Source organism: Mus musculus, chromosome 5 (genome assembly GCF_000001635.26).
Source record: "Mus musculus strain C57BL/6J chromosome 5, GRCm38.p6 C57BL/6J".
Taxonomy (NCBI): domain Eukaryota; kingdom Metazoa; phylum Chordata; class Mammalia; order Rodentia; family Muridae; genus Mus; species Mus musculus.
In genome coordinates this window covers 107,910,844-107,925,534 of record NC_000071.6, presented here as the reverse complement: position 1 = coordinate 107,925,534, position 14,691 = coordinate 107,910,844, and the positions used below count along the sequence as shown (strand labels likewise).

The 14,691-nt window shown below is 42.4% G+C and overlaps 1 protein-coding gene across 1 annotated transcript in view; it reads left to right on the top strand.

The window, feature by feature from the left end:
• The window catches only part of Dipk1a (divergent protein kinase domain 1A), a 79,036-nt gene that overhangs the window by 61,543 nt on the left and 2,802 nt on the right, over positions 1 to 14,691 (top strand). Inside the window, exons 2-4 of the mRNA NM_026062.4 lie at positions 816 to 950; positions 11,082 to 11,189; positions 13,747 to 13,923. Coding sequence (NP_080338.1) covers positions 816 to 950; positions 11,082 to 11,189; positions 13,747 to 13,923 — 420 coding nt within the window. The remainder of the gene's footprint in view (positions 1 to 815; positions 951 to 11,081; positions 11,190 to 13,746; positions 13,924 to 14,691) is intronic.

The window sequence follows — 14,691 nt, the reverse complement described above, 5'->3', positions numbered from 1 at the left end:
GTATAACTAACAATGACCTTGAACCTCTGATTCTCCTACCTCTACCTCCCAAGTGCTGGAATACAGGTTTCTACCAACATACCTGGATAAATCTTATTTTTACAGACTTGTGTACACACACACACACATACACACACACACACACCAGATCAGGCAGGGTTTTCCTATGTAGTACTGGCTATTTGGGACTCAGGGTTAGTGTTAAGAACTTGCTCTGAGCCGGGCATGGTGGCACATGCCTTTAATCCCAACACTTGGGAGGCAGAGACAGGCGAATTTCTGAGTTTGAGGCAGGCCTGGTCTACAGAGTGAGTTCCAGGACAGGCAGGGCTACACAGAGAAACCCTGTCTCGGGAAAAAAAAAAAAAAAGAACTTGCTCTGTAGACCAGGCTGGCCTTGAACTCACAGAGATCCACCTGTCTCTGCCTCCCAAGTGCTGGGGTTAAAGGAGTGTGCCAGCACTGCCTGGCTAAAATATTAAGTATTACTATGATTATTCATAAAGACCTTTAAAATTCTCACTTGAAACAGTGTTTTGTCTGCTCGCCTGGTCTAGAAGTGGTGTTGTGCTTTATTGAGTAAGTGGCCTGAATGGCATTGGAGATGCCGAACGTACATCCTGAAAGGGTATTTGTTTCCCTTACTTTCCTAAGACCCATGTTGTCTGGGCTTCTTGACAATGCACTTTGTTCTAGAGCTGCCATATAAAAGCTTGGATTATACATTGTGCTTCTCCAAGCAAGGAGAACGCCCGTTCCAGTGCGGTGAGTGCCAGCTTGCTGCTGACTGACTGTCATGTGACCTTTGCTTGCAGGCTCGGTTGTCCTACATGCGGGTGAAGTATCTTTTCTTTTCCTGGCTGGTGGTTTTTGTCGGAAGCTGGATCATATATGTGCAGTATTCAACCTATACAGAGCTATGCAGAGGGAAGGACTGTAAGAAAATCATAGTAAGTATTTTAAATATTTTAGTTTTTTTAAAAAATGTCCTATAACAGACTATAGTTATGATAAATGGCCTAATTATTAAATGTCTTCAACAGTAAAGGCAATTTGATATTACAGTTGTGCTGAACGTCCTAGCTTTTTAGTAAATTCAGTACTCAGAAATCTAAATATGTAGTACAGGTAAATCAGTGTGGAAGCAATCTCACTATGAAATGGTTTTTATTTTCAAATATATTTGAAATTTGGTTTATTATATATCAGATTTTAAAAATGTTTAGGGCATAAGTATGTTATTATAGATTTTCTAGAATATATATTTTTTTAATAAAGAGTCATATCAAACACTAAACTTTATCTAAAGGGTATATATTTATCACTTATTTTCTCTCTGAGTAATTCAGTATATTTTATAAAAATTACCTTATCAGTGCAAGAGTAATAGCCATATTTACTGGCTGTGAGTGTTGTAGAACACTTATTTTAAATCCTTGAGTTTCTTAATTAAGTCAACTCCTTATTTTCTACTACTATCTTTCAACATATATCAAAACACTTATTTCAGGACCATATATTTATTTTTGAATTTGTTTGTTTGTTTTTATGGGACGCTAGTTCAAACCAAGGACCTCAAGCGTTCAAGCAGGTGCTTACCTCCAAACTACACCCATCTCTATGCAAAACATTTAAAGTGTGTGCGCGTGCGTGTGTGCACACGCGTGTGAGTGGCGCTCCTGCTGAGACCAGAATAGCGCATCAGGTTTCCTAGAGCTGGAGTTACAGGTAGTCCTTAGCTGCCTGATGTGGATTTGGAGAACGACACTCAGGTAGCCTGAAAGCACTTTGGGTGCAGCAAGCATCCTTTCTTGCTGAACTACCTCTCATGCTCAACCCTGAGATCTTACTACTTTCACCGCAGTACATATATTGAAGTGTTGTACATTAATACAGTTACTGAGAGTCAGGATCTTCCTGATTACCATGTCACGTTGGTTCACTGTCAAGAACACCAGGCTAGAGACAAAGTCCTAGGCTGCGGTCACCTTTTCATAACAGGGCTTTGATTTAGTTCTAGTTTACAGGCAAGAAAAATGTTTTTGCCCTACTTGCCCCTTAGCTTTTATGATGCTGACTTTAGCCAATACGCTTGGGCACTAACTGTGATGGTCCTCGGACATGTCAGCTGGGTATAGAGTAGGTTCAAATGTCCTTGACTCGATCTTGTTTGGTCTGAGGCAAACAGCCTCATACTGTCACTGTAGTATTGTAAGCTGTTCCTGAGAGACAGCTGGAGAAGCGCCCTAGAGCATCGTTTCCGCTTTGTTAGGAGTTAGAGGTGAGTGGTCATCACTGTCATGGCCATGCTGGTTTCTTCTCTGACTATCTGCTGTCTTTTACACTCTCTATTCTGTGTGAGGGGTTACATCTGTTGTGGTGTGGGTGCTGAAGTAAAAGTTCCTCAGGTTTGAGGTCAGCCACCTTCTCAGTAGCTGTGCAAGCTCCTGAGCTTCTGCAGAATGGTGACTAATGCCATTTCCATATACTTCCCCTTCTACTGCGATATGATTGCTTGCTATAGCCATGATTTCCTAATTACTAAGTAATTGCAGCCAATCCTGTTTGATGCCCAACTATGTAGAAATCTTACATAATTGGACTCTGTAGGTGGGATCTCCCAGACATGGCCTGTTTCATTAACTGGAGTAGGAGAGGTGCTTCTCTTCTGTGCACATCTGAGGACCACAAAGTTCCATCGGAGTCCTCTGACTGACTCCTCTGTGGGGGGAGTCTGCACTTCTCTGAGGAGTGCCTCCGCCACATTTTAGAGGGCTGGTGTGAGTGTTAAAGAAGCATAACCCTTGGGAGGCAGAGGCAGGCAGATTTCTGAGTTCAAGGCCAGCCTGGTCTACAGAGTGAGTTCCAGGACAGCCAGGGCTATACAGAGAGAAACACTGTCTCGAAAAACCACCACCACCACCAACAACAACAACAAAAGGAACCCTTTAACCTGAAGCACTAAAAGATTTCAGGAACCCTAATTTAATCACAGTCTCCTTTGAGATTCAGTTTCCAAGGATAATGGTTTGTTACTTAAAACAATCAACTTAAGACCTACTAAATTGAAGCCATTAGGAGCTATGTTCTTGGTTAGACAGTAATGCATGACAGTATTCCATTTAGCTGTGCCTTGCTTGGGCTTCTTTAATGTGTGAGGAAGAAGTCAATAGAGGAAACACTGGAAAAGCTTAAGACAGAGCGCAGAACATGGTGAAGACTGGTAATGCCTGAGAGAGAAGAGGGAGAAAATGATGACTGAAGACTCAAAAGTTTCCAGGAATTGTGAAAAACCCAACTCTGCCTGTGTCTGTCTGTCAGTGTGTGTCTCTGTATGTGTGTGTCTCTGTCAGTGTATGTCTTTGTGTGTGCCTGTCTCTGTACATCTTTATGTGTCTGCGTGTGTCTGTTGGTGGGTGTCTGTGTGTGTGCCTTGTGGCTAGCTTTATCTCTCTGTGTGTATATGTGTGTGGGTGTCTGTGTGTCTGTGTGGATGTCTTTGTGTGTATCTGTGGAAGGTGGAGTGTCTGTGTATATATGTGTGTGCTTGTCTGAATGCATATGTGTCTGTGTGTACATGTGTGTGGGGGCAGGCCTGTATGGTTTTGTGTGTGTCTATATGTGTGTATACGTATGTGTGTGTGTGTCTGAGTGCCTTGTATGTGAGTGTGTGTAGGTGTGTCTGTGTGTATGCATGTGCCTGTGTCTTATGTCTGTGTGTCTGTCAGTTTGTCTGTGTCAGTGTCTGTGTGTATGTATCTCTGTGCTTGGTTTTTTAAGTCTTGTTAAGGAAAACCAGCTGTCTGAAAATGATATCTTAAGTACACTTTTAGAGCATGGATTTTTGAAAATATTTAGAAGCCAAAGTTTACACATATGTTTGTGGTTATTGCCCTCTTGTGGTCCAGTTTGTAGTTTAGGGCAGGATTCCTTCAATAGGAGTGTGTTTTGTAAAAATAAGGGTAAACAGTGCCCTCTTCTGGTACAATGAGGTATGTGCAATCAAAGCTAAATGCTGTTTATTACAATAGTAGTAAATCTTGGGCTTTTAATTATTTAAAAGTTACTTAGTATCATTATTGACTATTTTGATATACAGCTGAACATTTTTATAGACATTACTTAGGGTGGCTATAGCTTTATGAAGCCAACTGCTCTTTTCACACAAATGTTTGGGAAATTTGCCTTTAATTTGGGATAGAAAGCCAGAGCTATTCTTTGTGACCACCCCTGTGACGCAAGATTAGCTTGAGGCCTTTGCTCACAACAAGAAATCTGATTCTCACAGCTGAATACCAGACTAGTCGCTGCTTACTGATTTACTAATAAGAGACTTTACTAAGAAAATAAAAAGAAACTTTCAATACTGTGTACTGTTCTGTATGGTACAAGGGCAGGGGAACTTCAGAGATGCCCAAGACAGTCTGTGCCTCTAAATCACCTATCAGTATAGCCAGGCTGCAAATGATGCTGGACTGGGGGATAGGAGGAAAGAAGAGAGGGAGAGTACCAGCTCGGTGTGCAATGATCGCTCGAGTGGAAAGCAAAGTGTTGCAGAGAGGCTGTTTCCAAATCTCTAGTTTAAACAGTGAAGTGGTGGTGGGATTCAGAAGCTGAAGTCAGGTCAGTTGAAGGAGGCCCCAGCTCTTCTGACAGAATATGCTACACTTAGGGAAGACTCCCTCAGCTTGTCAGTTTGGCAGGTGCCTTCCTCTGTGTTTGATGATCTGTCAGCCATTGCACAAAAGCCCTGGGTTAGTCAGCCTTAAACCTGTTCTGCTAGCTCCAGCTCAGCTTGTCAGCCTAGCTGGACTGATTCTGCACAGGCTCTGGAAGCTGACTGGGCCTAGGCTCCGTTTTCCATGCCTGCAAACAAAACTCCATGCAGCATATAGAGAATCGCCTAGACCTACTTTCTTTGGAGCAAAAGATGTTTGGATACTGATTTAGTTTTTGTTGGTTATGTAGTGTTGGAATGAATCCTCATACATATTATGAAAACACCTCACTATTGGTTAAGGTAGATGTGTGTGTGTGTGTGTGTGTGTGTGTGAGAGAGAGAGAGAGAGAGAGAGAGAGAGAGAGAGAGAGAGAGAGAAAGTTAGTTTTCGGCTTTTTAACTTCTTAGGGTATCCCAACACCACCCACCTTCCTTCCTTCCTTCCTTCCTTCCTTCCTTCCTTCCTTCCTTCCTTTATTTGGTTTTTCAAGACAGTTTCACTGTGTAGCTCTAGCTGTCTGTACTGGAACTCACTCTGTAGAACAGGCTGGCCTTGAACTCACAGAGATCTACCTGCCTCTGCATCCCGAGTGCTGAGATTAAAGGTGTATGTATTCCAGGCTGGAGAGATGGCTCAGTGGTTAAGAGCAGTGACTGCTCTACCAGAGGACCTGAGTTCAATTCCCAGCAATGACACATGGTGGCTCACAACCATCTGTAATGGGATCTGATGCCCTTGGTGTGTCTGAAGACAGCAACAGTGTACTCACATATATAAAATAAATAAAATGAAAAAAATGGAAAAAAAAAAGCTGTCTCCTGAGAGGCTCTACCAGTGCCTGACAAATACAGAGGTGGATGATCTCAGCCAACCATTGGACTGAACACAAGCTCCCCAATGAAGGAACTTGAGAAAGTACCCAAGGAGCTGAAGGAGTTTGCAGCCCCATAGGAGGAACAATATGAACTAACCAGTATCCCCAGAGCTCCCAGGGACTAAACCACCAACTGAAGAGTACACATGGTGGGACTCATGGCTCCAGCTGCAGAGGATGGCCTAGTCAGTCATCAGTGGGAGGACAGACCCTTGCCCTTGGTCCTGTGAAGGCTCTATGCCCCAGTGAAGGGGAATGCCAGGGCCAGGAAGTGGGAGTGGGTGGGTTTGTGAGCAGGGGGAGGGAGGAGAGGACAGTGAGTTTTTGGAGGGGAAACCAGGAAAGGGGATAACATTTGAAATGTGAATAAAGAAGATATCTAATTAAAAAATAAAGGTGTGTGTCACCACTACCCAGCTTTATGGTAGTTTCTTGGTTACTTTTTTATTGCTATGATCAGACACGCTTATCACATGACCAAGACAATTTTTAAAAAGATTTATTTATTTATTATATGTAAGTAAGTACACTGTAGCTGTCTTTAGACACTCCAGAAGAGGGTGTCAGATCTTGTTACAGATGGTTGTGAACCACCATGTGGTTGCTGGGATTTGAACTCAGGACCTTCGGAAGAGCAGTCAGTGTTCTTAACCCCTGAGCCATCTCTCCAGCCCGAAATTTTTTTTTTAAAGTTTTGTTTTTCGAGACAGGGTTTCTCTGTATAGCCCTGGCTGTCCTGGAACTCACTTTGTAGACCAGGCTGGCCTAGAACTCAGAAATCTACCTGCTCTGCCTCCTGAGTGTTAGGATTAAAGGCGTGTGCCACCCTGCCCGGCTGACCAAGACAATTTATAGAAGAGTTTATTGGAGCTTACATTTCAGAGGGTGAGTCCATGACCATCATATTGGAAGGCAGGCATGGTGCAAGAACAGGAGCAGGAGCAGAGAGCTAACTGGCAATGTCATGGGCTTTTGAGCTGCCAAAATGCACCCCGAGTGACACACCTCCTTCCACAAGGCCATACCTCCTAATATTTCCCAAACAGTTCCACCAACTGAGGGCCCAGTGTTCAAAGATACGAGTCTTCGTGGACAGGTGGCATGGGTTTCGTTATAGCGTCTGCACACATGTGTCATGCTTTGTGCTACTTCGTTCTGCTCAGTACCTCTTCATGCTTCCTTCTTCAGCAGTTCCTTTTTTTTCTCTCAGTTCTGATTTAATTATATAAAGTATTCTCGAGTATCCAGGTAAGTCGTCCCTATAATGCTAGCACTTGGGAGGCCAACTCAGGAAGATTTCCACATATGCAAGCCTAGGTCCCGAGTTCCAGCCCAGCCTGGATTACAGGGTGACATCCTATCTGGGACATTTTTTTTAATGATCTGTTAACCTTGTTCAGCCTGGCTGCTTCTTCAGGCATTATTGTTGTTATTTGTACTTTTCTAGAAAATTGCTCATTTAAATATATTGCCATAAAGTCATTTGTGTTTTTCACAGTCACTGCCCAGTGGCTGCCTGTTAGTGCTTTGTTTTGCTTTCAGTCTTCCTAAGGGCTCCTTTTTGTTAAGATTATGAGGAAGGATCTTTGGATATTTCATTGCTGACTTCTTTGCTCCCATGCCTCTCTATCTTGAGGAATTGACTGTACTGTCATTAGTGCTGAGGTTTTGTTTTTACTTAGTTTAAGCTTTAAGTTTGAGCCTATGTAGTGCTCCGTGTGCTTTCTTATTCTTTTCAGCCTTGCATTTAGAGCTATAAATTCCCCTCTGAGAGATGTGGCACCTGTATCCTACAAGTTTTAATTGTTGTTGCATTCTAAATATTTTGTATTTTCATTTTCTAGTTTACTTTAAAATTTCCTTTTAGATTCTTCCTGTTCCTCCCTCCTCCTCCTCTTCTTCCTTCTCCTCCTCTTTAAAAATGGAGTCTCATTCTAGCCCAGGCTGGTCCAGAGGTCATCTTGTAGCTCAGACCACTCTAATGAATGCTCACTCTGAATGCCCAGCCTCCTTTTCTTCCTACATAGACTTTCAGTAAATTTTATTTTCATCTTTTTTTGAGGAGGTGGGGGGCGTTGGTCTATATTTGAGCTGTGGAACTTCAATGACATTTGTTTTCCTTCCAATCTATTTATTGATTCTTGGTCAGAGAATATGTGGTCTGCATGGTTTAAATCCCTCACTGGACAGTCCCTGTAGGAGGCTGCACTCCAGTGTGAAGCTCAGGGCTCCCACCACCTTTGCCAAGCAGATGCACCATGCAGATGCCTGCATTTCCTAAGAAATCTCACAAAGGGAAGGCATTGAGCATCACTGCACCCTCATGGCCTCCCAGACATACGGTAGGGACCAGATTGCCTTACTCCTTGTATGAAGATGGAACTCTACATCTCTAGTTACAGCCAGAGCTAAAGGAGAAAGCAGGGCATAGTCCAAGGCTTGTCTCAAAACCTTTTGCTATTGGCAGCTAAAGGCGCTTCTCCAGGTAGTAGCACTTTACTCTGCATGAGGGAAGGGCTCTCAGCCCTCCTCAGGACCATCCTTATCTTCACAGGAAACTGCACCGAGTGCTGTTAGTAGTGAGAGCAGGTGTCAGGAGCCTGGAACATGTATGTACATGTATGTACAGGAGCGGTTGGGATCCTGGCTTTTTAACTTACACTTGTGTTTCCTTAGGTTTACAGTGGAAGTGGCAGTAATTAGGTTCTGTGACAGAATTGTCAAGACAATAGATGATTGCAGCCCTAGGGCAGTGCCTATCACACTGAGGACACACAGGCACGGCAGTACTGCATCAGCAGTTCCCAAGTCAGTGCCAAGGGTGTTCTCACCCCAGACCTGCTCCCCAGCTGCCCACCATTCATATACATCCATACCCACAGTCCAGTAACTTCAAGGCACCTGTCACAAGAGTCATTCACATCGGCCCTCCTTAGGATATATACCCTTCCTGTCTGCAGGTTAAAGTGAAGCTTTTAAAATCTATGTTGAGCAGGGCAGTGGTGGCACACGCCTTTAAACCCAGCACTTGGGAGGCAGAGGCAGGCAGATTTCTGAGTTCAAGGCCAGCCTGGTCTACAGAGTGAGTTCCAGGACAGCCAGGGCTATACAGAGAAACTCTGTCTCGAAAAAACAAAAACAAACAAAACAAAACCAAAAAAATCTATGTTGAAATATTTTTTCTTTTCCACTGTTCTTGACAGCTCTCTGTCAGGGTGGGTAACAGTATACCCAGAAAAAAACAGCTTTCAGGAAGAAAAGTTCATGTGGCTCGTGCCACGGGCTTCGTGCCTAGCTAGATCCACTGCTGTACGTCTGACACAGGCAGAATATTACGGTGGCCGGAGCCTGTGGTGAAGGAGGCTCCACAGATGCCAGGAAGCAAAGGCTGAAGAGAAGGAAGGGTAGAGAGCAGAAGATCCTTCACAGGTTCTACCCAGCGGCCCCTGTTACAGCTCAGCTCTACTTTCTGACACTGACGCCACCTCCCAGCTGGAGACCAGGGCTTTCAGTGCACGAGCCGTTGGGGGGGTGGGTCGGTCCAGTTGCAAGCTCTAACATGTGGACTGCTGTGCACCCTTTTTTTTTTTTTTTTTTTTTTTTTTTTAATGAGACAGGGTTTTCTGTGTAGCCCTGACTGTTCTGGAACTCACTCTTTAGCCCAGGCTGGCCTCAAACTCACAGAGATCCACCTGCCCCTGCCTCCCGAGTATTGGGATTAAAGGCGTGTGCCACCACAGCCAGCATGCTCTACATCTTTGGTCTTTCATATCATCTACAGATTTATCTCAAATTCTTTTTAATTTTTTTCAGTCCCTATTTTTCTCAGTTTTTTTCAATATAGTATCTTAGGTCTTCCTGTATTTTTACCCTTGTTTATCCTTTCTCCCACAGTACCTTTAAAAAAAAATAGGTATGTGTGCCTGCTTGTTTGAATACCATGAGCCTTCAGTGGAAGCTAGAGAGGATGTCAGGTCCCCACAATTGCAGTTTATTTACGGCTGTGAGCCACCCCGTGGGTCCTGGGAACTGAACCCAGCTCCTCTATAGGAACAGCAAATACTCTTAAACACTGAGCCATCTCGCCAGTCCCCATAATGTGGCTTTTTATTTCTAGGTTTTTGTCCCTTTTCTTTCTAAGTTCCATTAGCTTGTTTTACATTTCCTCTGTTTTTCGTTGTTTCTGATGCTTTGCAGTCTTTTTTAAGGGATGTCAGGAAAGCCTTTGAATTCACAGCACTCTTTCTGTTCTGCTTCTTCCCAGCAGTTCCCGGGATATTGTCTTTATTTGATATTTGCTTCTCATATTCCTTTCATAAACAGTCAGGCAGTAAACCAAGCTAGAAGTGAAGTTGATGTGCGTGTGCCTATGTGCATTGTGTATGAGAAGGAGAGAGAACTGAGGCAGGGCGGCAGATTGGCTGTCCTGGGGACCCCTGCAGGCTGCTGATCACAGCCCCTCCCACTCCAAGCCACCCACTGTCTGTCCCCAACAAAGTAACAGTTTAAGGATTTTGCTGTTCAGCCCTGCATTGATGAAGCCAAACAGAATTCTGGGAAATTCCCACAGCTGTGTCCCTTAAACCTTTCAATGGTTTTGTTTCTGAGCTGCACCTTCTACTTGGTGCCTTGCCGACTTAGTCTGATGTCTCAGTGGGAATTTAATCTCAACTATTTCTGGGCTCTGACATAATCTTTGAATTATGTAGATGACTATTATTATTATTATTATTATTATTATTATTATTATTATTATTATAGTAGTAGTAGTAGATCATACTCATTTCTTGTCCATTAATATACTTTTGTTTGTTTTGAGGCAGGGCCTTGTTGTAGCCTAAGACTGTCATCAGACTCAAGATCCTCCTGCCTTAGACACATGAGTGCTAGGAATAGAGGCACATACTACCACACCTAGATTTGAACGTAATTTTATCAAACATAGAGTGGATGTTTCTTTTCTCATTTTTTTCTTGTTTTTATATGACTTCAAGGATGACAAAATGACCAAGGTAATGTTATTTTGTTACTTTAAACTTTTAAATTTAATTAAAATTCAGAACCATTTTTAAAAATATAGTACTTTTCTTTTGGAAGGAGTAATAACCGTACTGTCTCAGACCATGTTAAGTGGAGAAGAATGCTTCCAAAATTCTGTGTATACCCCAGAAGCAAAGCACGCTTTTCACAGAGCAAGAAAATAACAGAGCTTGGGTTAAAATCCAGGTCTGTGTAAATGCAAAGCCTGAGTTCCTCTCATCAGAAAGAATCAATCAATCAATCAATCATCAATCCATATCTCTCTCTCTCTCTCTCTCTCTCTCTCTCTCTCTCTCTGCCTCTGCCCCCCTAGTGCTAGGATTAAAGCCGTGTGCCACCTCGTGGCTTGAGAACTTTCTCTTACAGAAAGTAACTATTAGTTACTCAGACCCTTGAGATATTTCTATTCATGAACATTTACTACCTTCTTGTTTCCTGATTCTCAGTGTGACAAATACAAGACCGGAGTTATTGACGGACCTGCATGCAACAGCCTCTGTGTCACAGAAACACTGTACTTTGGAAAATGTCTGTCCAACAAGCCCAGCAACCAGGTATGGATCTGACCGTTGTCATCATCATTCATTATTGGTTTTTTGCTACAGTCTTATGTAGGTCAGACTGGCCTCTCTCTCTCTCTCTCTCTCTCTCTCTCTGTGGCTGTAGATTTTCTTAATTATTCTGTCTCTATCTTCTAAGAGCTGTGTTTATAGTATTGCTCTACTTTACCTGGCTAGTAAATTCTAATTTTCCTTTAAACTAAAAGCATTATTAAAAAATTCTTGAAGCTTGGAGGCTAGAGAGATGGCTCAGCAGTTAAGAGCACTGACTGCTCTTCCAGAGGTCCTGAGTTCAATTCCTAGCAACTACATGATAGCTTACAACCATTTGTAATGTAATCTGATACCACCTTCTAGTATGTCTTAAGTCAGCTACCGTGTACTCATATATGTTAAATAAATATATATTTTTTAAATTCTTGAAGCTGAGGAGTACTTATATCAGGAGACTGGAGCAGGAGGATTTTGAGTTTGAAGCCAGCTTTATACAAATAGCAAATTCCGGGTAAACCAGGAATGTGTGTGTGGTGTGTGTGTGTGTGTGTGTGTGTGTGTGTGTGTGTGTGTGTGTGTGTGTGTGTGTGGTGTGTGTGTGTGTGTGTCTGTGTGTGTGTGTCTGTGTGTGTGTGTCTCTGTGTGTCTGTGTCTCTGTGTGTCTGTGTCTCTGTGTGTGTGTGTCTGTACACATCCTCCCAAATATGCATAACTAAAAATTCTTGAATCAAACAAAGCTTTAGGAATTTTATGCATTTCCATTTTGTAAGGTTTGATACATATTCACTAAGTAGGTATTTATTAAGCAAGGCATGTGGTGCATGCTTATAATCAGAGCATTTGGGAGACTGAGGCAGAGAATCATTGCAAATTTAGTGTCAGCCTGGGCTACTCAGTGAGTTCAAGGTAATCCTGACCTACCTAGAAAGACACTGACTCAAACAAGATAAAACAAAAGATTTTTTTAAAGATTTATTTATTTTATTTATATGAGTATACACTGTAGTTGTACAGATGGTTGTGAGCCTTCATGTGATTGTTGGGAATTGAACTTAGGACCTCTGCTTGCTCTGGCCAACCCCACTTGCTCCAGCCCAAAGATTTATTTATTATTATAAGCTCACTGTAGCTGTCTTCAAACGCACCAGAAGAGGGTATCAGATCTCATTATGGGTGGTTTTGAGCCACCATGTGATTGCTGGGATTTGAACTCAGTACCTTTGGAAGAGCAGTCGGTGTTCTTACCCACTGAACCATCTCACCAGCCCAAAACAAAGGTTTCTTAATCCACTTTCCCTAACATTTAGACACTGTCTGAGCCATGAAGACTGTTTTGTTAAGAAAACTATTCCCACCCCAAATGGAGGAGTGAGGTAGAGGAGGAAGAGATTGGCCATGGTCAATGTTCAGTCCTACAGCTTCTTGTTTGGCATTTAGATACACTATGGCATGTGGGCTCCTGGGGGACTCAGCAGGCCCAGCAGGGACACTTACTGCTCTGCTGTCTGTAAGTTCCTCACACATTCCTTATCTTCACATCCATCCTCTTTGAGTTTCCATTGTAATGTTGACTTTACACCAAGCTCATCACCCATTTAGGGGCTGTTTGTGGGGAACTCAGCCTTGCATAAAATGTAGTAAATATTGCATAATGTTAATTTGATAAGTACCTACTTAATGTCTATGATTTGCCACCAGCCTGAATGAACAGCTTAGAGACCCTAAGTCTTAGCTGCACAAAAAACATTGCACAAAAACACAAAATTTCCCCCCTGAAATAGGGACCAGAGAAGTAGCTCATAGTGGGCCTTGCTTTTGGCTAGGATCCTTCCAATTTTACTTTTAAAAAACTGTATTTAGAGCCCGGTAGTGGTGGCGCATGTCTTTCATTCCAGCACTTAGGAGGCAGAGGCAGGCGGATTTCTGAGTTCAAGGCCAGACTGGCCTAAGTTCCAGGACAGTCAGGGCTATACAGAGAAACCCTGCCTTGAAAAACAAAACAAAACAAAACAAAACAAAACAAAACAAAACAAAACAAAACAAAAACAACCAAAACCAAAAAAACTGTACTTAGGTATGCATTATGTTCATCTTTTTCTTTTAATTATTTATTTTATGTATATGAGTACACTGTTGCTGTCTTCAGACACATCAGAAGAGGGCATCGGATATCATTACAGATGGTTGTGAGCCACCACGTGGTTGCTGGGAATTGAACTCAGGAAGAGCAGTCAGTGCTTTAACCACTAAGCCATCTCTCAACCCTATGTTCATCTTTTAAAAGTCATTTAAGGAAAAAATACTTTGGAAATACTTCAGATTTGCATTCAGAAATAAAGTCAGGAGCTGAGTATGCTAGTGTATACCCAGAAGGTTAAGGCAAGAAGATTTGAGTATGGGCTACACAATGGACTATCTCAAAAAGGTAAAAACAAAGTCACAGATCTGAGAGGCCCAGTGCTTGTTTACATTTTGTAGAGAACCTGAAAAATTCCGCTGTGTGCTTTGTGCAGTCGCCTTTCATATGATGCATAACTTATCACTTTTTTTCACAAAGATGTATTTAGGAGTTTGGGATAATCTACCAGGTGTTGTGAAGTGTCAAATGGAACAAGCTCTTCATCTTGATTTTGGAACTGAATTGGAGCCAAGAAAAGAAATAGTGCTATTTGATAAACCAACCAGGGGAACTACTGTACAGAAATTCAAAGAAATGGTGTACAGTCTCTTTAAGGTGAGTGTATGCAATACTACACCTCCATAGGAAGCTTCGTCCTTACAGAGCCTGGCAGAGCCTCATGTTGTTGACATTCTTTTACTTCCATCAGAGACTCTATCTGGAATAAATGATTCAGAGAAAGGGAAAAATTGGAGGATATTAACCTTTTTTTTTTTTTTTTTCGAGACAGGGTTTCTCTGTATAGCCCTGGCTGTCCTGGAACTCACTTTGTAGACCAGGCTGGCCTCTAACTCAGAAATCCGCCTGCCTCTGCCTCCTGAGTGCTGGGATTAAAGGTGTGTGCCACCACCACCCGGCAATATTAAGCTTTCTTATTTAAAATATTTCATAGAATTGAGGGGTATTAGATTGCTGTACGTTTTGACATTCAGCTGATGCAGAGCCAGGCACGATGTCTTACTGCTGTTATCTCAGCTGCTTCGAAGACCAAAGCAGGAGAGTTGCCTCAAGTTTGAGACCATATAGTGAGTTACAGGTCAGCCTGGACTACAATGTGACACCATGTGCATAAATAAATAAATCAATAAATCTGAAACCAAAATAGTGAAATAAAATGAGTCTACTCTATATCCCTGGGTTCCCATCCATTCCCCTCCTCTTACATGGGGAACAAACCAAGATCACTAAACTTTATCTCTAGCCCATTCTTTTCTCTTTTCTTTTCTTTTCTTTTCTTTTCTTTTCTTTCCTTTCCTTTCCTTTTCTTTTCTTTTCTTTTCTTTTCTCTTTTCTTTTCTTTTTTTTTAGCTGATTTTGAAACAG